This window comes from Mya arenaria, chromosome 8 (genome assembly GCF_026914265.1).
Source record: "Mya arenaria isolate MELC-2E11 chromosome 8, ASM2691426v1".
NCBI classification, from domain to species: domain Eukaryota; kingdom Metazoa; phylum Mollusca; class Bivalvia; order Myida; family Myidae; genus Mya; species Mya arenaria.
In genome coordinates this window covers 6,880,132-6,904,559 of record NC_069129.1, presented here as the reverse complement: position 1 = coordinate 6,904,559, position 24,428 = coordinate 6,880,132, and the positions used below count along the sequence as shown (strand labels likewise).

Here is a 24,428-nt window from a genome sequence, read left to right as displayed (position 1 = left end):
ATCAGTCCGTATGTCACACTTCGTTTCCGCTCAATAACTTGAGATCGCTAAGACCCAAGAACTTCATACTTAGTATGCAGTTTGGTCATGACCAGTAGATGACCCCTATTGATTTTGAGATCAAAAGGTTAAAGTTCAAGGTCGCAGTAACCTTGAGGTGAAAAAGTTGTTTCCACACAGTAACTGAAGATCCTTTGGGTCCAGGAACTTCAGACTTGGTATGCCAGTTGGTCATGACTTGTTGATGACCCCTTTTGATTTTGGATCAGTAGGCCAATGTTCAAGGTCAAGGTATAGGTCGCAGTGACCGTGAGGTAAACAACTGGTTTCCGCTCAATAACTAATGAAGACTTGCACCCAGGAACTTCGTACTTGTTTTGCCAGTTGGTCACGACTAATAGATGATCCCTATCGAGGTCAGTAGGTCAAGGTCACAATGACCTACAGGTGAAAAACAATTTGTTGGTCATCAAATCGTATTCGCACTTCTTTTTGCTCGATAAGTAAACATCGCTTGGAACCAGAAACTTCATACTTGGACCCGGGAACTTCATACTTGGACCCGAGAACTTCATACTTGGATATTCATACCTGGTATGCAGGTTGGTCATGACCAGAAGGCGACCCTGCTTTACGTGTAATGAAGTGAGCCATAACCCTTATGGAAATTTACGGGTTTTTCGGGCTTTCGATTATTCCACCGACCGAGCCGTAAGTCGGAATATATGCCACAAATTGCACTTGATCAAAGTATCTTGTAGCCCATACGTGGCATCTATACAATATAACATGCATGGGTCGACTTCTCCTAATCTGGTACAACTTTGTAGAAGTACAACTTCTCCTTTACCCGTTCAAACGACCCTGGCACGCTTCCATCTAAAATCTGCCCCACCCATTGATCAGTACATTAACTGCATGCACCTAAAACTGGCTTAAAACAAGCTTCATAGACGAGGCTTAAATAAACTATCCAACTCTTGATGATCGACAGATTATATATTTTAATTTGTTGAAGATGTTATCACCAGTTAATTGCCTAATAAATGCATATTGGTTCATGATAAATGTATTGTACAAGACTGATCCATTGCAAGCATAAAATAACAGCAGTATCGGCCTCGGACTTTATACATTGGTGAATAAGGTACCAGGGGCAGGTCCAGGATTTGGTGTTAGAGGGTGCGTAAACTTTTGACTTGCGCCGGAAATTTATTTGGTTCTAGTGTTGGCGGGGGGGGGGGGTACTTCCCGTACGTTTTTTTTTAACAAGTTCTTGTAATTTTCTCTCCAATATTGAATTAATAGTAGACTTGGACGATTTAAGGGGGAGGGGTGCCGGGGCGCCCTTTGCATCCGCTTGTGCGGACACTAGGTTTAATTGAGAATATTCATTGACAGAATGTACATGGATGTAAACTAATTAGGGTATGACACCATTTAGTCAAGGTCACGGTTCATGATTCTAGGGGCCGTTTGCTCCATTTTCCTGAAATAAAAGGAGTGCACCCGTAATTGTACCGTTAGCTACTTTAGTATAAACATAGATTTGATAAGAAACTGCTGGGCTTCTGACCTTTAGTTTGAGACTCGAAATCTGACCAGCGAATTTTAGTCTGCATGCCATGACCAGGATTCCTTCTATATATGACGTTAGTTAACATTCCATGATTTATATCCTATGGATCGCGTTAATTAACATACCATACTATGGAACACGTTAATTAGCATTCCATGGTCAATATTTTTACTATGGTTCGTGTTAATTAGCATTCCATGTTTAAGATACATACTATGGCTCGCGTTAATTAGCATTCCATGGTCAATATTTTTACTATGGTTCGCGTTAATTAGCATTCCATGTTTAAGATACATACTATTGCTCGCGTTAATTAGCATTCCATGTTTAAGATTTATACTATGGTTCGCGTTAATTAGCATTCCATGTTTAAGATACATACTATGGTTCGCGTTAATTAGCATTCCATGTTTAAGATACATACTATGGCTCGCGTTAATTAGCATTCCATGTTTAAGATTCATACTATGGTTCGCGTTAATAAGCATTCCATGTTTAAGATACATACTATAGATCGCGTTAATTAACATTCCATGTTTAAGATTCATACTATGGTTCGCGTTAATAAGCATTCCATGTTTAAGATGCATACTATAGATCGCGTTAATTAGCATTCCATGTTTAAGATTCATACTATGGTTCGCGTTAATTAGCATTCCATGTTTAAGATACATACTATGGCTCGCGTGAATTAGCATTCCATGTTTAAGATTCATACTATGGTTCGCGTTAATTAGCATTCCGTGTTTAAGATCCATATTATGGCTCCCGTTAATTAGCACTCCATGTTTAAGATCCATACTATATATATATATTATATATATATATATATATATATATATATATATATATATATATATATATATATATATATATATATATATATATATATATCGCGTTTATTAGCATTCCATGTTTAAGATCCATACTATGGCTCGCGTTAATTATCATTCCATGTTTAAGATCCATACTATAGATCGCGTTCATTAGCATTCCATTAACAAGTTTCATCCTTAGCATTTTATGATCAAAATCTATACTATGGGTCGCGTAAATTATCATTAAAGCTTGAACGATTACTTGAAAGATTTACACCAACGAATATTGAATAGGCAGGGAGACATTCAGTTAACCATACGGGCCAAATACCTTCAAAATCGGTATTTCTTGTTTTTGTTTTTGTGAACAATATGATCTGACTTAAACACATGAACATGGGATATAATGTTTTTGTTACAGTGTCTTTTTGTACGTAGAGACAATATGCTACTCTTGCAAACCTTTTGTTTTGCCTTACTATCATTGACATCTTCCAACCGTCTCAGATATCACAAGTGCTGATTACTATGCCTGGTTAATTATAATGTCACACACGAACACCCCTAAAGAAGAATATTGTTTTGACAATTAGCATTTCGTCGTCAGTATTAGGAAATAAATAAAAATATGGATGCTATTTTAATGATGCTTTTCTAGGACCATAATGAAAACGGGGTTTATCGTTTGGCTTTTAGCTGTTACGTTGTCAACAACTGAGTCTGTTTCCGATGGATTTTGCGTCTTATCAGAGGTAGAAGCTTTTTATTCAATAACTTATTAATAGATTTTTTTATAAAAAATAACATTTAGAAAGAAAACTTACCTCTGTGGAATTAAACAGCATTGTTTAAAAATGCACGTTACCACGTAAGTTTGCTAAGTCTGTTATATTGTGTTTCTATTTAATACATTTACAAGTCGAAACTGTTCGCAGTTCACTTCTCTTCTAGAATGTATTCATTTCAATTCATTTCAATTCAAATCAATTCAATGCTTAATTTCCCCATGTACAAAAGGATCTTATACATTGTACATGTACATTGTAAGGTGTTCAATTATACATTATCAAAGATTTGCAATTCATAAAACACATACATTGTGCCAACAGGCATATATTGTACAATCAAACCTCGTTAGTTCGAACTCCCAGGGACCGGCAAAATACCTCGAGCCTCGGAAATTTTGAGCCAAGCGGGAATGTTTACATTCAGTATATAGAAATCGGTCCCTTACATCGAGTTCGAGCCACTGATGAATTCGAGCGATGCGTGTTCGAGCCAACGGGTTTCGACTGTATTTTATAGTATAAACTCATTTAAAAAAGGAACAGTGCCTGTATATTTTACACTGAACAAAACTGAAGGAGAAACATAATTTATTTGTAGAAAACTGACGGGCAGTCAAACAAAATGACAAGATTCCTGTTAAAGCAGTCCACACAGAATGGTATGTAATGTCGTGTTTGTTAGAGACAATTTTTGAATGATAATTTACATGTATACATCTATTTCTTTTCTTTTTATGTTTAAGTTGTTTTTTTTTCGTGTGCCTTTAAAACCGAATATGTCGATTTGAAAAATAACTCAGCCTTTATATTGTGCTGGTCAGTCTGATAGGATTCAATAAGCTATAACCATGGCAACGTTTTAGCATGTGTAAACCATTGGACTACAGTCGAACCTGAATTGACGGTCACCTGCAGTGACCGGTCACCTTGCTTTAGCGGCCTTGAGCAGCCTGTCTAACCGTTTTCATTGAATGTCTGCTTAAAAATGGTTCGATCTTTTCAAAGTTGTGATTTGAGGGATGTAGAAGTGCTCCTGGTACGGGTACGTGAACGGATGGACGGATACTTGTACGGGTGGTCTTTTATTATTTGTGCACACTAAGGTTAAATGTAAAATGAACAAGTCTTAATTTGTAAGTACACTTTTAAGAAAAAAATTCGCAAACAACTGCAACGTTGACATACTGGTTGAGTTTGTAAATCCGAACAGTTTATAAATACCGAACACCTGTTAAATCACGCGTTTGTTTTAACCTCGATCAATAATTCGATGATATAGATTGATACAGACTCTTCCTTAGCAACGGATGCGAATTTTCGTCAAGTTTAGGAGAGTATTTTACTTATGAATCCCTGTCAAACTCCTAAGCAGGTGAAATGTAAAATATGAAGCACGCGGGGGAATGACGTCAGATTTTAAATCGCACTGTAATCAATATCATGGGTATTAAGGAATGTTCTTACATTTTCGAAGCAAGGGGCACAACTCAAATTCCCTAAGATTAAATTCTGTTCGAGTTGATTCCCATTTCCATTGTGTGTTTGATTAGAAATGAAAACAAACTATGACGGAATCGCAATCTATTTTAGATAAAATATAAGCGATCGGGATTTACATACTCCATTTCACCGAGTGAATGGTGATTTACTGTGCTTGAAATTAACGTTTTGTGTTTATGAATTAAAATATTTTGTAAATGTGTACTTCAGCAGAGGCTGAGGTTTGAACCAAACATTATTTATGCCAAGTTTGAAGTTACTTGAACCAAAACTCGCAAAGATATTGTTAAGAAACTGTCAAAACTGTTCGGATTTACAAACTCAACCAGTATGCGGTGCAGGTACAGGCGAAAAGACATATATTTACATTCGCCTAGTCCTTTGTATAGATAAAACATGACGTTCATATTGTATAACTCACACGAAGCTTTGACGTCATCATTTACTTCAATATTGTGTTCCGATTGGATTAGCGCAACGTTATTAAACCAGTGATATACGACGTTTCAAAAATCAGCTATTCTTTTATACAAACGTATGTTGTTGGTTACACTTCTTCAAGAACAAGTACTAAATTGCAAAAGTTACTGTTATTGTTTTGTAAATGTAATTTTAAGTATGGATCCCATTTTTTCTTGCGTTTATGCTGTACAAACGCAGTAGGACAAGCAAGCAAATGATCACGCGCTTCATGATATTTGATCGCGTGCCCTTCTGCGTTCATATCTATATTCATTTTAAGTATAGAGCAATGTATGTCAAAATGTAAACAACGATGACGTGGACAATGTTGCTAACTTTAACAAAGGCATCAACAATCGGTCAAATATTTTCCAAAGATTCGGTTCGAAACTAAGCCATACAAAATTTAAACAGGATTATCATATGACTTTCTCATTAAGCAACATCTAAGGTATGAATAAATATATAGTTTTTGTCATTATAATTGTTTTGTTTTGCCGTCTGCTCATATTATTAGAGTCGTTCTCAAGTCGTTTTATAGACGCCAGGGTGACGCAATTTTGGATCCACCTTTAGACATTACCCTTACCCCACAACTTGGCTTCATTTATTATAGAAGGGTGACTTCTATTGTATTCTATGACTAATATCCTATACCTTAGTCCACTTTCACTTTGAACTTTTAAGGTGGCTTCGTCCCTCAGATTCGCTAGTGGACCTTTGATGGAATGAAATTTATCATGGAACTATTTGTGGATATACTGCCCGAATGATAGACATGATCTCATTACGACACCTGCGTTTTATTGCGGGGACTTATAATAGCAAACTATAATATTGTTCAATATAAATGTATAATGTATTATTTTCTCTTAAAGAGGTCACAGACGATGCCCTAATCAGCGTTTCCGAGCTAACAGAAGAGCCGTGTATCAACAACTCTACGGTCGAGTACAGATTAGAACCATCAGACCTACTGGGTAAGGGTTGCATTTGATGTTCTAGATTTGTTCAGAATATAATCATTACACCCTCTAGGTAAGGCTTGTAAATCATCAATTATAATTGTTTAAATAAGAATCGTTAGATATACTGCGTAAGGATTTTTATGATGTTTTAGAATTGTTCAGATTTGAACTATTAAACCCAACTGTGTAAGGCTTGCATGTTGTGTTCTTGTATTGTTCAGATAAAAATCATCAGACGTAGTGGGTAAGCTTGTATAGGTTGTTCTTGCATTGTTCAGATGAGAATCATAACTGTAGACATTCTTATTAATGCTTGCATGTCAGATTAGAACCATCAGACCTTCTGGGTCAGACTTGCATATTATGCTCTAGAATTGCTTAGATTAGAACCATCAGACCTTCTGGGTTCGGACTTGCATATTATGCTCTAGAATTGCTTAGATTAGAACCATCAGATGTACTCGGAATGGCTTCTTTATATTGTTTTAGAATGGTTCAGATAATTGTTTTAGACCTAGCAAGTAAGGCTTGCGTGTGATGTTCTAGAAATGTTCCGAATTTAACCATTATAACTACTGGGTAGGGATCGGGTATTATGTTTAACAATTATACAGATTATAACCTTATATCATACTGCATTAGGTTTTTGTATTATGTGCTAGAAATGTTATGATTATATCCATTAAACCTACTGGGTAAAACTTTTATATAAGGTTCTAGAATTGTTCAGATTAGAACCATCATACCTACTGGATAATGCTTGATGTTCTGGAATTGTTCAGATAAGTACCAGCATACATACTGGGTAGTGCTTGCATATGATGTTCTGGAAGTGTTCAGATAAGTACCAGCATACATACTGGGTAGTGCTTGCATATGATGTTCTGGAGGTGTTCAGATAAGTACCGGGGTAGTGCTCGCATAGGATGTTCTGGAAGTGTCCATATAAGTACCAGCATACATAATGGGTAGTGCTCGCATATGATGTTCTGGAAATGTTCAGATAAGTACCAGAATACATACTGAGTAGTGCTTGCAAATGATGTTCTGGAAGTGTTCAGATAAGTACCAGCATACATACTGAGTAGTGCTTGCATATGATGTTCTGGAAGTGTTCAGATAAGTACCAGAATACATACTGGGTAGTGCTTGCATATGATGTTCTGGAAGTGTTCAGATAAGTACCAGAATACATACTGGGTAGTGCTTACATAGGATGTTCTGGAGGTGTTCAGATAAGTACCAGCATACATACTGGGTAGTGCTTGCGTAGGATGTTCTGGAAGTGTTCAGATAAGTACCAGAATACATACTGGATAGTGCTTGCATAGGATGTTCTGGAAGTGTTCAGATAAGTACCAGAATACATACTAGGTAGTGCTTGCATATGCTGTTCTGGAGGTGTTCAGATAAGTACCAGAATACACACTGGGTAGTGCTTGCATATGATGTTCTGGAGGTGTTCAGATAAGTACCAGCATACATACTGGGTAGTGCTTGCATATGATGTTTTGGAGGTGTTCAGATACGTACCAGCATACATATAAGGTAGTGCTTGCATATGATGTTCTGGAAGTGTTCAGATAAGTACCAGAATACATACTGGGTAGTGCTTGCATATGATGTTCCGGAAGTGTTCAGATAAGTACCAGAATACATACTGGGTAGTGCTTGCATAGGATGTTCTGGAGGTGTTCTGATAAGTACCAGCATACATCCTGGGTAGTGCTTGCATAGGATGTTCTGGAAGTGTTCAGATAAGTACAAGAATACATACTGGGTAGTGCTTGCATATGATGTTTTTGAAGTGTTCAGATAAGTACCAGCATACATACTGGGTAGTGCTTGCATATGATGTTCTGGAAGTGTTCAGATAAGTACCAGAATACATACTGGGTAGTGCTTGCATAGGATGTTCTGGAGGTGTTCAGATAAGTACCAGCATTCATACTGGGTAGTGCTTGCATAGGATGTTCTGGAAGTGTTCAGATAAGTAACAGCATACATACTGGGTAGTGCTTGCATATGATGTTCTGGAAGTGTTCAGATAGGTACCAGAATACATACTGGGTAGTGCTTGCATAGGATGTTCTGGAGGTGTTCAGATAAGTACCAGCATACATACTGGGTAGTGCTTGCATATGATGTTCTGGAAGTGTTCAGATAAGTACCAGAATGCATACTGGGTAGTGCTTGCATATGATGTTCTGGAGGTGTTCAGATAAGTACCAGCATGCATACTGGGTAGTACTTGCATATGATGTTTTGGGGGTGTTCAGATAAGTACCAGCATACATACTGGGTAGTTCTTGCATATGATGTTCTGGAAGTGTTCAGATAAGTACCAGAATACATACTGGGTAGTGCTTGCATATGATGTTCTGGAAGTGTTCAGATAAGTACCAGAATACATACTGGGTAGTGCTTGCATAGGATGTTCTGGAGGTGTTCAGATAAGTACCAGAATACATACTGGGTAGTGCTTGCATAGGATGTTCTGGAGGTGTTCAGATAAGTACCAGCATTCATACTGGGTAGTGCTTGCATATGATGTTCTGGAAGTGTTCAGATAAGTACCAGCATACATACTGTGTAGTGCTTGCATAGGATGTTTTTGAAGTGTTCAGATAAGTACCAGCATACATACTGGGTAGTGCTTGCATAGGATGTTCTGGAAGTGTTCAGATAAGTATCAGCATACATACTAGGTAGTGCTTGCATAGGATGTTCTGGAAGTGTTCAGATAAGTTCCAGCACACATACTGGGTAGTGCTTGCATATGATGTTCTGGAAGTGTTCAGATAAGTACCAGCATACATACTCGGTAGTGCTTGCATATGCTGTTCTGGAAGTGTTCAGATAAGTACCAACATGCATACTGGGTAGTGCTTGCATATGATGTTCTGGAAGTGTTAAGATAAGTACCAGCATACATACTAGGTAGTGCTTGCATATGATGTTATGATGTTCTGGAAGTGTTCAGATAAGTACCAGCATTACCAGCATACATACTAGGTAGTGCTTGCATATGCTGTTCTGGAAGTGTTCAGATAAGTACCAGCACACATACTAGGTAGTGCTTACATATGATGTTCTGGAAGTGTTCAGATAAGAACCATCATATACACTAGGTAGTTCTTGCATATGATGTTATGATGTTCTGGAAGTGTTCAGATAAGTACCAGCATACATACTGGGTAGTGCTTGCATATGATGTTCTGGAGGTGTTCAGGTAAGTACCAGAATACATACTGGGTAGTGCTTGCATATGATGTTCAGGAAGTGTTCAGATAAGTACCAGAATGCATACTGGGTAGTGCTTGCATATGATGTTCTGGAAGTGTCAGATAAGTACCAGAATACATACTAAGTAGTGCTTGCATAAGATGTTCTGGAGGTGTTCAGATAAGTACCAGAATACATACTGGGTAGTGCTTGCATATGCTGTTCTGGAGGTGTTCAGATAAGTACCAGAATACATACTGGGTAGTGCTTGCATATGATGTTCTGGAGGTGTTCAGATAAGTACCAGAATACATACTGGGTAGTGCTTGCATATGATGTTCTTGAAGTGTTCAGATAAGTACCAGCATACATACTAGGTAGTGCTTACATATGATGTTCTGGAAGTGTTCAGATAAGAACCATCATATATACCAGGTAGTGCTTGCATATGATGTTATGATGTTCTGGAAGTGTTCAGATAAGTATCAGCATACATACTGGGTAGTGCTTGCATATGATGTTCTGGAGGTGTTCAGGTAAGTACCAGAATACATACTGGGCAGTGATTGCATATGATGTTCTGGAAGTGTTCAGATAAGTACCAGAATACATACTGGGTAGTGCTTGCATATGATGTTCTGGAAGTGTCAGATAAGTACCAGAATACATACTAGGTAGTGCTTGCATAAGATGTTCTGGAGGTGTTCAGATAAGTACCAGAATACATACTGGGTAGTGCTTGCATATGCTGTTCTGGAGGTGTTCAGATAAGTACCAGAATACATACTGGGTAGTGCTTGCATATGATGTTCTGGAGGTGTTCAGATAAGTACCAGAATACATACTGGGTAGTGCTTGCATATGATGTTCTGGAAGTGTTCAGATAAGTACCAGAATACATACTGGGTAGTGCTTGCATATGATGTTCTGGAAGTGTCAGATAAGTACCAGAATACATACTAGGTAGTGCTTGCATAAGATGTTCTGGAGGTGTTCAGATAAGTACCAGAATACATACTGGGTAGTGCTTGCATATGCTGTTCTGGAGGTGTTCAGATAAGTACCAGAATACATACTGGGTAGTGCTTGCATATGATGTTCTGGAGGTGTTCAGATAAGTACCAGAATACATACTGGGTAGTGCTTGCATATGATGTTCTGGAGGTGTTCAGATAAGTACCAGCATACATATAAGGTAGTGCTTGCATATGATGTTCTGGAAGTGTTCAGATAAGTACCAGAATACATACTGGGTAGTGCTTGCGTAGGATGTTCTGGAAGTGTTCTGCAGTATTATCTTTATACTTGCTCAGTTAATCATTTTTAACGTGAATTTTATGGTTACCTATTATCATGTCATTAGAGATTATTCAACATAGCTTTGTGATTGTGAAACTTTATTTCCACTTAAGAATGTGATAGGCCCTTCGGATTAGCGATCCTTCGGATCAAAGAATGTAGGTTTAATTTAGACTGAACGTTACTAAACCAGTTAGCAAAAAGTACAGCTGCTTTGAACAGAAAGTTTCGACATTTTAAAGAATTTCGTTTGTCACCGCGCCATTCTCGTAAGCATTATAAAGGCTACGAACCAATTGGTCGGTTGAAGTGAAAACAATGAAAACTGTACATGCTTTGCGGAGGAATAAGTCCGCATCCTCGGTAGCTAGTTTTGTTTGATACGCCAACGTGTAGGCCAAATATTGGTTGGCTGTAGTCGGTTTCTTTTATGTGGGAATTCGATCGACATGCTTTATATATTGCAATTGATTTAAAATTTAGTTGATGGATTAGGTCGGACTTACAGCCACGATCATTCAACGCTTCAAAAACTTGAAATGCTAAGTTAATTTGCTTTCAGCGGTACCAGAAAAGATAAGCGAAACAACATAGGGTAAATTGCATGTTCCCAACATTCTATTTTCAGATTCAAGAAGTCCTATTTCCATGAGAACATGTCTTTACATGTCACATCTAATGAACGCGAGTTATGTAGCTACCAAGTGCTATACAACAGTTCTGAAGTTTGAAGGAACCTTCCAACAGCTGGTATGTTAAAATGTTTTATATTTCAATGTTGTGTTGTTGTTGTTGTTGTTATTTTTCAAATCTAACCTTGAGCTATACATTATGTTTTTCTACCGCATACAAAAGCGGATTTAGAGTTAGCCACACCCCACCACCTTATTCACCCTCTAATTCTTCAAGTAAATTTTGTGTCAAAATCGGCGAAAAATAATTGGAATACACCTTAATGCACTATTTCAGCGGCCAAAATAGTCAAATCTTCTGGGGAGTCGAATCCAAAACCTACTAAAATTAAACCATAAATATTCCACATTTCTGGTTGAGGCAGCCAAGCTCCACCCCTCTAATCTGAAATCCTTCACCCGCCCATGGGGCACACATGGTACTGGCATCTTGCAGATATCCCCAATCAGGCTAATGCTTGGTCAAAGAACACAAATGCTCACTAATCTGACAACGCTAGAAATCATTCGGAAGTCCTCGGCCATATTTATGGAAAACAACCTCGGATGTATTTGGACAGTTTACATACTCAATAAGCGGTACGTTTAAGTCCGCTGCAAGTAGATTGCGTAGTGATTTTTTTAAGCAGTTAAACTTTATGCCTTTACTCTTGAGAATCTTAAATGTGTTTGCAATAATACACTTCACTGGCAATCAATTTAAACTTAGATCAATAAATACATCTCTAAAACAATACATTTGATTAATGATGTACTTCAAAAACTTACGAACTACTTCAACTGATGTATCGGCATACATCCGAGGTTGTTTTCGATAAAAATGACCGAGGAGCTCCGAATGCGCCAGAAACCTTGCGTTCCAACGGGAAATAACTGGCTAATGGTTCTCGGTGACAGTATTCAGATTTCATGGAAACTCAGTGAATAGACATAGATTTAAGCGTTTTAATATGTTTTTAATTCTTATAAGGCATAGTCGATTACTTCAGTAGATTAAGTTTTTCTGATGTACAATATTACATTATTAGCCACTTGCTTTTGATCGCACTCTCAGACATATCATTTTTTGAAGCCATCTTAGTATTATCATTTATCATAGTGTGATGCGTGTGATCGTTGGTTTTATAATTATTGTTTAAGTGTGGAAGACGTGTATAGGGGTTGTATTCAATATGCAACTTAAGCCAACCCTATAACCATGCATCATTGACTTCATTCACTGTATGTGTCCGTTATTTATATCGTGCAATCCGATTAGCTATATCGTTCTCAGATCCAAATAATACCAATATTGAATAACCTGAGCGGTCGCTAGTGAATGTCATCACTGTGATTGGATATGTAAGCTGTGTGGTCTTGAAACGTATAAGGAGTAATGTGGTTTCACCTGTTGTAGTTTACACAGTAGTTGGTGAGAATGAACTCCTGCTTTGGTGTCATATCCTGTACACAATTTAGTGACATTTGACTTAAAATATTTATATTTTATTTTTTCAGATTTATCTAGCATATATTAAGGCATTTCGAGATTTTCCGACACAGTTAAACTGCAGTAATTATTGTTTATGTTATGCTAGATAGTTGGTAGTTATATTTAAGGTTAAATGTCACTAATTCCTGCACAGGTCATATGACACCAAAGTAGGAATTTATCGTCATCAAACTACTGTGATAGTTTACTGTGTAATAATTGTAATTGTTTATGTATTAACAGGTATGTTGGGTTCCAATGGTAATTGAGAGTCCATTAAATGTTCGTATGGTTATATCGGTGGAGGAGGTCAGAGGTCAACATTATCTAGAACAGTTCATGATAGTGAGTGCGGGTAAGCAATGCGATAAAATTCCATTGAAATCGAACATTTGTAAAGAAAATAATATACTTATTTTCTAAGTTTTGTCTTTTTGTGTTACAAATATATGCAAAAGAAGACCTTATGTTCAATAAATGTATAAGTAACTTCGATTGTGTGGTAATGGAAGTATGATTTGGTGTTTGTTTACGGTTTTGTGCATTTGTCTGTTTTACCCATGTTTTTTTAAGACTCTGTCAGTTTTAAAAGTTAGTAGAACCATATATAGAGGTAGAAGGGTACTAAAATTTCATGAAGAAACTAAAGTATACATTCCCATATTTACACCTCAACTTCCGTTCCTTAAATGAACTGCCTTTCGGCAATTGCGTTCATCAATCGATGAACGCAACATCTTCGGATATGTTCGGATCGTAATTCATTGCATAACAACATACAAATGTACATAAAAGCTATTGATCTTGTTATTGGTTGTATTGTGTCTGCAGGTCCCGTAAAATATAGATCAATATTTTTAAAAGTGTAAGTTTATTACATTTTAAATATATTGGTACCAGAATTGTTTTAATTTTACGTTTTAAAGTGATTTCAATTGGTTGATCTTTTCCCGCGTTATTGTGACGTCATTTGAAAAAAATGTTTCCGGTTATAGTCGGGTCGTTCTATTTACAGAATGGGTAAGAACGGATTACTGAAAGGTTTTCTTAAATGAAATGAAGTATTTTTTTAACAATTCTTGAATGAAATAATGAACTATTGGTGTAAATATAAGGAATGAATTGCGGGGTTGATGTCATTATCGGGGATATGAACGCAATTGGGTTGGTCAAAGTACGCGTGGAGTCCTTCGGGCTCCACACACATTGACCAACCCAATTGCGTTCATAACCCGATAATGACATCAACCCCGCAATTCATTCCTTAATTGAATCCCTTTTTCGGCGCCAGTAGAATACACAGACAATAGGGAATTGTATAAAATCGATGTCAAAATTTCTACAGCATTCAGGTTATGATAGTCCAGACATTGACCTCGGTAAAAGGGTTTTACGATTTTTAAATTATGCTCCTATTTTATCGGCATATTCATGGAAGATATTGATTACAATCTGATGTTGGATGTTTGACTTATTTACAAAGATAATACACAGTTTTGGTCTCATTTTTTTTTTTAATTATATTACATTTAAATCCATAAAAAATCGTAAATCGGATTTTACCAATTACTTTTGTTTTAATTGGTAAGCGTTTTATTTCACTTGTTTTTACATAGTGTAGCTGTGTAAAAGATTAAATAATTTTGTTACTAGCAATTTATTATATTTATTAGAATGAAACGTAATATTTATCAAAGTTAAATTGAAATGAATTGTTAAACTACTAAAACACGTTTATTTATTTTCTCACATTTTCTTATGTCTGCATACGTATTAATGCATATTAAAATAACGTCTATCAAAGGTCATTTTTTACCGATATTTTGAATATATGTGTTTGAATTGTTTAAAACTAATAATTTTTGTTCTGTTCTGTTCTTGTAAAACAAGTTACATCAGTATAGGTAAATATATCAGTTTAACGTAATATGCATGAGGCAACCAAATACATACCAATGTCGTTTCGGCAACTGTGTGTCCGTTTTTCTTCACTTGTAATTACTCGACGTGTAGTGCCTGCATTGTTTAAGAGAAGTCCATTTGGTGGTGGTGTTAGTAGTTTATACTCCGGGTCCCGGCGTGACAGTTCAACCACCGCACACCTATCCTGGGCAGACTATCAGGCGGTTAACCAGTACTAGGTGCCTTCACCTCTGCATGGACCTGACAAGTTCTGTACATGCCAGGGGCAGTGGTACAGTGCGAATAGTCGTAGAAAGGATTTCATAACTAATCACAACAGAAGTAACCTGGACCGCCCGTGAATCGAACCCAGGTTGTCCGATTCACATTCCAACACTCTACCGATTGAGCTCCATTTGAATCTTGAGTGGTATTCATATATAATCTTATGGCCATGCATCATTGACTTCATTCACTCTTTTGGCCAGTTATTAATAACAAGCCATCCGATTAGCTACATCGTTCTTAGATCCAATTAAGACCAATATTGAATACCAGACCAGGGATACCTCTTCAAAATAATTATAGTGACATTAATTTTGTTGATAAGTATTTTACTTGTTAAAATTCGCCACAGAATGCTGACAACAGTAACAATATAGAAAAATAAAATTAAAAATAACACACGCACGCATGCACGCACACACACACGCACGCACGCAAACGCATGCGCACACGCACACATTATAATGATGCAAGTTGAACTGGTAGAGAGAGGTCTGTTATATGAAATGTTGCTTTATATTTTCAGGAACAAATACATGTAAGAAACCATGCGGGACGAAAGATGTTAACGCTTCTCCGATATTGTTCTGCGACAAACAATTAGTGCTCAACCACCTCAAGACAGTTCAAGTCTTAAAGATACATCTACATCTGCATGTTGATAATGCGAATGCAACTTTCCCGTTAGTTTTTGTTAACAAGGTATTGTTACAAGGAATCTTACGATGAAATATATGTAATACTTGCTATAAAACAATTTAGTGTTCGAAATATTATTCTGTCCAATTTGGATGACACTATATATAGGTTATTTTCAAATATGCCGCATATTTTTTTTCTAACAGTTAGTTGTTATTGATTTTAATAAGGTGAATCGGTATACTTTAAAAATAAGACGCTTGGTCCGAAGACAAAATATGCTCTCAAAGCCGGTAAAATTGTTTTTAGTACGCATTTACATGTCGGTCAAGTGTTTGCAACACTCCAGGCACATATATTTTGATATAAGTATACTTATAACGCTTGGCCACTACTTGGAGTTATAGTGAATCGATTAAAATTGAGCTGTAGTAAATATATCAATGGTGCCCAGGGGTGGTATTCAATATTCAACTTAAGTTAATCTTACGGTCATGCATCGTGGACTTCATTCGCTCTATTGGTCAGCTATTAATAACAAGTAATCCGATTAGCTACATCGTTCTTAGATCCAATTAAGACTAATATTGAATACCAGCCTTGAACTGAAGCGGTAGCCTTAAATCCTCCCACAGTGCTAAAGTCCTTTTAAGGACCAAACATAAAATGTTTAAATAATCATTTTATTTTGTTTTGAGGTTCAATAATAAGCAAGCATTATGCATACACCCGTTGTGACATGTTTAGGTGTAATTAGAAGTTGAACAAACTACTGCCTACGATATTGAGAGGCAAAAAAGTGCAATGGTACAGTGTAACCTTCAGCTGTTCAAGGCGAAGTTGTTATTTAAAAAGACAACAACAATATTTTCAATAAACAATACACAGGGTCGATATATTTTAGGTGTTCAGTATGAATTTAATTATACATTTTTACAACTCACCGTCTATCACTTTTTTTTACAATGTTGAAACTATCACCTGCGTATGATTCTTCTGCAATTTATGAACTGGTCCCTAAGTAAGCTAACAAGAAAAGTCGACTTATAATATAACGTGGGTCCATACGATGGTTTGGACTCGGAATAGCAGAAGATATTAAATAGAGGAATGTAAATGCAAATAAACATGCTTTTGAAAGTGATATATTTAAGGCGCAATTTTAAAGAGCATTATTTTTGTTGTTTCCAGAACTTGACGTCAACGGCTGCCAATGTGAATGTGAAGTATAACCGCAATGCGATCCTAGAGGTATGCTGTTGAAAAGGTCAAAATATAATGTATGTTCATAAAGCTAACAGATGGATTTAATGGAACTAGACACCAGATGGCCAAACAATCGGCAAATACAGTAGTTCCTCAATTGTAAATGCGAGCTATTAGGAGGCCGATGATTCATCATTTTCCTTAACCACCAGGAAACATGTACCTCTTACAATATTATACACTTTTTGAAATGTAAAAAAACAAAACAATTGGAATTCAGAATGTTAGGTGCTGCCTTTAGTTGGAGTAATATTATGTTTCAACTGGCTAATATGTACAGTTTGTATATGAAAAGAAAAGAAAAGAAAAGAAATAATCTTATGCATTTAATTACTTGAAGGCAGAAAGGTGCCTGTGCTGATATCCATGATGGCAGAAGGGTGCTACCAAGAAAGGACAGGCCGCGGCGCCCTTCCAAACCTCATTAGCTCATACGTTGATGTTTTCTAAATGTGTCTGATATTGTTAAGGTGGCCTACAAGGAGACACGATACAGCACGTACTGCCCGACATTCCGCCAATCTGTGAGGGTGTTCTGCGACATTGATCCCAATGATTCCATGCCCGTAACAATAACACCGACAACACAAGGACCCCCAGGTAGGTGAACCATAACTGTGTGTAATCCATATTAACAGTCGCTTCAGAGTCTTTGACGATTTTTGCTTTGGCGACTCTTCTACATAGTGAATGTCCCAATGTTAAAAATAACTTCTTGTGGGTAATTTGTATGATACACTGAGTGATAATGTTTAGACACAAATAATTTTGTTTCCGATTTCACTGCCCTCAAGTAATATGGTAGGTAGGACGAAATTATTTCTATTTTTAGGGTGAGGTGAAAATACTTATAACATACTCATTATTTATTTATTTTTGACTACTTTTACATGATCAATGGGATTTTAGTTTAAACTTATAGTGACCAATGAAAATTCTTATTTTATTCAGCTCATTTCTGTGAATTTCAAGGTGAATTCAAACAGCCTAAAGGGCGTATCTCAGCAAAGATATTCAAACCACTTACTTTGCATGGGAAACGCTTAAAGCTGCGCTCTCGCAGATTCAACGTTATGACAATTTGTTTAATTTGTCTTGGAACTAACAACTTTTTGCGTTAATATCTGCAAACCAGTGATAAAAGACTGATGACAAAAGATCAGATCGCAGATTTTCATATTTCCGCTCCAAAACTGATGTTTTATGCATTTTTCTTAAACAGTTAGTAACGGTTAAAGCCATATAACATTATATTTGGAATAGAAATATGAACATCTGTGATCTGATCTTTTGTCAGCAGTCTTTCATCACTGATTTGTAGATAGTTACGCAAAATCCAAGACAAAAAAAAAGTTGGATAAACGGTAAATCTGTGAGAGTGCAGCTTTAAAGAAGGCAAATATGAAAGCTGGTGAAGGAAGTGGCCACACTGAAGAGAAAAACGCGTTTTAAAATTCATTAAAAAATGCAAAAATCCCGTCTACTTTTGACAATCTGTACCAAATGATCCTCAAATTGTCCTTAATTGTTCGTTGTAAGACAAAAATAATACTAGTTTTCTTTAGCTCAATGTTCATATCTGATTTAGTATATGTTCAAAACACCACAATGGCTTTTGAGTTTTGGAGAATAGGCGGGACGAAAAATGAGGGGTTATAAACCTACCCCTGTCGAAAACAACATACTCTTTGCATAAGTAAACAAACAGTAAAAGTTGCTTTCCATATCATACCCATGATTATACATGAAAGATCAATGACATACATTACATAATTAAAATAAGTTTTGCATTACACGAACTATTGTTATTGATTTTTGTTTATTGTGTTTTTTTGTGTGTGTTTTTTTCCAGAACCTCCTCGTATATGGAACATCATGCTTCCGATACTTGGTGTTGTTATCATCGGAACGGTTATCATTTTTGTTGGTAAGTCAACGCTTTTGACATTGAAATGACTTATACATGCAAGTTCATGTATATGATATATTTTACTTGACTTCCAATGGTGGCATTCTTAGACAGATCTGCAGTTTTGAATAGCCTCAAATATTTCTAGCGGTAAAGGCCTTAGCTTGAACCGGGCAACTGTTTGAGACCATTACAATATTCAAATTTGTAACGAATTTTCAAAGATAAAAACTATTCTTTAGGAAAAAAGCAAAACATACAATTTCCTGAATCTTGACCTTAGTTATGTAAGTTCTTACCACTTATACGAAGATTGATTTTGATAAGACGTATAAGCTTACCATTGATTTCTGAATAGAACTTGCTTGATAAAATTTCAGCCGATAGAAAGAGAGTTAGCTTAATGCCATTCTTAAAAGGTGTGTATGTTTATAGCTTCTATTATTCTTTATTGTTGTAATAAACTTATGCGTGGGTTGGTTTTGCAGAATGTTATTGTTTTAATTTTATTTCAGATGTACATCAAATACACAGTTAACAATAAATATATACATACACGTGTTGTAAACATATACGTAGATGGTCAAGTTAACAATAAATGTTCTGTACTGTTATGTTCTGTTCTGTACTGTACTTAATGCTTTCATTACCACTTAACTTTAAGGTACAATAGACTGTACATTAAAAATAACATTTTATATTACTTCAATATCACCCATTTATACAGCATAAACAACAATAGTTAAAGTCCACATAACACATTAAAACGGTTTTTTTATATAAAAATCATGACTGGTGAAGTACATTCATCCCATAAGGATGGACGACCAATCATCTTATTTAGCAGGTTAACAAATATAAACATGTGGGCGTTGAAGTTTGGTTTTACGACACCACCTGGAAATTCATCTATCGGCGTCGGACCAAGTGAAAGTCTAAGTCGTGAGAAGTTGTGGGTCATTATGCACAAGCAGAATGTCACCCTGGTGAGAGCCACCCTGGGAGCGACACATGGCCTCCCTCCCGGAGGTAACAGTTACCTTTGTGAGTGCTGAGGTGGGGGATCGTACCTAAAACCCCTGGATTGCCATTTAAGTGTCTTACCACTAGACCACGGATCCGCCGATATCTACGTGCGAAGAGATTGTCTCAATCGGAACACATCGGCCATTTTCCATCGAAAAACACCTCAAATGAAAATGGACGGTTTACAATGTCTAAACTCTTTTTTTAACTACGCTGCAAGTATATCGCGTAGTAATTTCAATCAAGCAATTAAACTAAATGACTATACTCATTGGATTATGAATTACTTATGCAATTATACACTTCACTGGCAATCAATTTAAACTTAGGTATATATATATTACTACGCGATATATAAAATACACGTTAAAACACTACACTACCTGATTAACACTATTATTTAAACATTTCGAACTACTTCTATTGATGTACCGAGGTTGTTTTTGATGGGAAATGGCCGAGGAGTTCCGAATGGAGATTGTCCAATTGTATGTGATTAGTTATAGGAGTTTGAATCCGACACAGCCTCTGGTACTGAAAATTGAGAATTTAAAAAAAAAAGATTAATGAAAATGAAAGATGGACTTCTTTGTTACCGTTAAACCTAATTACCTAATTGTATCATTGTTCGACGAATTACGATTTTGTTTTGGCTTTTTTTTCAGTATGCAGAAGAAGCGGTCATTCATCCCGACATGTCAGAGGAACATGTATGTACATGCTTTACTGATGCGCGCTTACTCCCAAATCAGATATACCACAATTAGTTTTGTTTTATTTATGAAAAGGGTGGATGAATATCAAAACGAATGGTTATTATGAAGGATACGGTTTTAATTTGACAGAAAGGTGCAGCAAACACGGTATTTCTACCTTATGAGATGCTAGTTTACCACGGTTAATCTTTAGGACCCAACAGTTTCTTAATATTTTTGCATTTTCAACTATTATACGTATACGCGCTTACAGCTTTGTTATATAAATCGATGATTTATAGTTTACATAAATGCATTATTTAGTAAGAAGTTAAAGGTTTGTCACTCGAATATTATGTTTCTTATTCATGTGTATGTATTGATTTGGAATAAGAGTGTCACTTTATTAATTGTATAAAATTAGGTGAAGCAATGATTATGATTAAATGGAATATCACTTTTACAGAATGACTAGTGTATTAAACATGTTTTCATAACTGAGCAGAAATAACTTATCTTTTATTCATTATATCAGAAACGTTAAAGAAGAGAAAATTGAAGAACATTGTAATAAATGGCGGTGTTCTGAGTTTTGTATTTTGGTGTGAAATCTGGCCTGTATTACAGAAGCCGAAGTACACGTCCGACCATGTCTATATTTGCATAATTTATCATTGGTAACTCATTTGCGTACAATCGGAGCACCTCGGGCTTTATTCTTAGAAACAACCTCGGATGTATATGGATGGTTTACAATGTCAGAATTCTATACATTTGAATACTTTGCAAGTAGATCGCGTAGTAATTTCAAATCGAAACAAATTATTTACTTACATAATACACCCGTCGCTGTAGTGCTTTGTTATTTTCCAAGTAACAGAGTTCCCTGTTTGACCCTTATCATAATGTTCAGGCAAACACCAACTTTGTAGGGGTCGCTGCCATTTTATTTTTACGAACTACTTTTACTGCTGCAAAGCTCGTCGCATGGCGAAGTTGGTTGAGGTGTTCCGATTGATTTGCGTTCGAATACAATATATTTATTTCGACTATCTTTTGTTGTTAGATTCTTCGGAAATTGCAGATGGAGAAAAAACTGAGATGACAAGATTTGCCACACAACCATGAAACATGGTTTCCCGCTATTGTCTACGAATTCTCCCGATAACTAGAAAGTGCAATATTATGAAAATAAGGCATTATACCATGACATCGTCGGTTTCGAAATGGAAATTGAGCCAATTGATTGAATGACATTTTGTGAATAGACTCATTGTTTACATGTATTTTTAACAGTTTACTTTTATATATCGTTTTGTAATTTGCTGTGTGCTTCCTTATATATTTATATTAATTGCATGCTTTTCGGTGAATACGAAGTTTTATCCGTCAAATAACAGCACTGAAAATATAATTTTTGGATATTTTCACTGAGAACCAAGATATGTAAATAACAACTTGAAGAACTCCTTTTTAATCAATTTGAGTTACTTCCCTTTTATCAGCATAGTACCTCACTTTGAAAATAAACATAACTAACCATTTGATATAGAATAGGTTAACCTATTTATCGAAAATGTTCCCAAACCAGAATGTTAGAACATTTTCTTTCGTGAAATATCATTACAAGCAAAAAACAAATGCTTGAACATATTTATTTCGACGGTAAATTTTCTGTCTAATATCCTTCCAACTGCCAGGCTTTTTAATACGAACTTCAAGGGAACTTCACAAGCTAATTAACTGATCAATAAACTAAAAATCACCACCATAAATTATCAAAAACACATCAAATGTCAACAAAGAAGCTTGACTTCGAAGCGAATCAGACTGATCTCTTACATGCCAAGAAACAAACTCGAAAACTTGGACAACTGTTTCAATCCACATTAGTATTTTTTACACTTTATGCCTTTCAAATATTTCATTCAGTAAATGGCGACCAGTGAACTTTGATCATTTTTATCATGTTCATGCGTTTTTCAATTTGTTTTGTACATATTAAACTTTTGTTAATTGTAGCATAATTGCATTTATCATTAATAAGTTAATTGATTATTGTTTAAAAGAAATGTTTGAACTGAAACACAAGCAAATAATAAACCTAAAAAAATGTTCTTAGAAATCTATTTTTCTCTTTAGCCGGCGTAGGAATTGACAGTCTACGTCATCGGCGATTAAAACAGTGCGTCGCAGGGGCGTCCCACGCGTAGCAAAATGGTTTGCAAAAAATCGGGAAACTGATAACTGATAACACCAATTAATCTCAAAAAAAAAAAAAACATAACAAAAAGAAGAAACAGAAAAGTTGATTTGAGAGTAGGATCGCCTTTTTTAAATCACTCATGGTCATAGAAAACCTCCAAATTTCCAAATTAACGCCTTATGAAAGTGACACAGACTTTAATCAAATTGACAACAACACTATGTAAAGTGTTTTTGAAGAGACCGATGAGAGGTTATCCGTATCTTTACTGAGTTTAGAATGTACAGTCAAACCTGGTTGAACGGTCACCTGCTTTAAATGGCCACCTGCCTTAACGGTCCACTCCAAATTCCCCCCGTACGTGTATGGGAATGACTGACATTCATTTCTTGTTTGAACAGTGACGAGTTGGGGTAAATGGACAACCAAAAAAACTTCAGCCTTTGTTTGTCCACGATATCATTAAGCCAAACAGACTCGTGTTCCAAAATCGGATATGTGTACAGGAATAATTTACAACTATTGTATTATGTGTTCATACTGACTTCAAAACCGACATCTCCAGTTTGAAGTTCAATGAAGAATGAATGAAACTCAATGTTTCGAATGCCATTACAGGGCAAGCGACAACTCATTCCAATAAGATCCTGTGTTAAGATATGATCTTTGCATTTCAATGTTACAGCCAAGAGCAAGTAGTATCAGTGTGGATTCACAGGAAACGAGTAGAAAACATAACAGGCCATCAAGTGAGCTTACTATGGCTATAAGACAACAAGATGCTTGTCTCGATTGACTGTAGACGCCGCGAAAACGACACACTCTTGTAGATGTACTTAGCTGCAATTTGGTTGGTACAAATTGACCGCCTCTTCGGTGCAATCGCAGTACTACTGCTTGCAATTGAACTTACATTTGAAAGTTTTAAAGCATTGAATGGTCATCGCTTTTTCTCAAATACTCAAATATAGTGAATTGAAATGGAAAGTCTGAAGGCATGTATCGTTATCCTGACTCAATTTTCGCAGATGCTTACAGATGTATTTAGTGACTCTCAACATATTTTTTTCATTCTGCTTAAGTTCATAAACAAGTATGAACTGAAAATTGATTCTGAAAACTCGTCACCATATATTATGAAAAACATGGTTTTCTGATTCGTCGAGTCACACTAGAAAGATTCGTTTAAACTGCTTGCCTATTCGATAATCTGATCGGCTGTCTTAAATTATTGCGTCAGTCGCTAAAAGACGGTCATCCTCCGTATTGTATGATCTCTGTTTAATACATTTAAAATGGCAGAGTAATATCAGATCAGAAACAGTCGCTTCTTGACAAACTGGAAGAGTTGTTGACAATCGGCGCGCTAGAAAAAAAGTAGCAGTTGCCAGTTTGAATCATTGCAAAACCAAACCTGGAATATTAAAAGACTAATGTTTAAGTAACTTTTGCTAACACACTTGACAGTTGTTTTAATGTTGAGAGACCAATCATTATTCACCAACATTTCAACGTTGAATGCTAAATGGCGTCTTATTTCAAAAGCCTTGAAAATAAATGTGGCAAGATTTCTTAATTCGACTGAACTTTCACTATCAATTGCATAAATTTTAAGAAACTTGGATAACGCCAAAAGTAGTTGTTTATATATTTTTTTTCTGATATCTTTATAAAGTATCGCATTCCAGAACAAAATGA

The 24,428-nt window shown here is 36.0% G+C and overlaps 1 protein-coding gene across 4 annotated transcripts; it reads left to right on the top strand.

The window, feature by feature from the left end:
* Positions 1-2,986: 2,986 nt before the first annotated feature.
* On the top strand, positions 2,987-22,623 carry LOC128244674 (uncharacterized). 4 transcript variants are annotated; one of them, XM_052962706.1, is made up of 12 exons: positions 2,987-3,149; positions 3,784-3,844; positions 6,026-6,127; positions 11,268-11,389; positions 13,046-13,157; positions 15,516-15,691; positions 16,820-16,879; positions 17,365-17,494; positions 18,747-18,821; positions 19,184-19,222; positions 20,495-20,539; positions 21,609-22,623. In XM_052962706.1, the coding sequence occupies exons 1-12, from the start codon at positions 3,063-3,065 to the stop codon at positions 21,650-21,652; spliced, it is 1,053 nt and encodes a 350-aa protein (XP_052818666.1). In that variant the 5' UTR covers positions 2,987-3,062; the 3' UTR covers positions 21,653-22,623. The 4 variants fall into 4 exon arrangements, with proteins under 4 accessions (XP_052818666.1, XP_052818665.1, XP_052818669.1 ...); XM_052962705.1 differs by having other exon boundaries at positions 21,591-22,623; XM_052962709.1 differs by lacking the exon at positions 19,184-19,222.
* Positions 22,624-24,428: the final 1,805 nt, after the last annotated feature.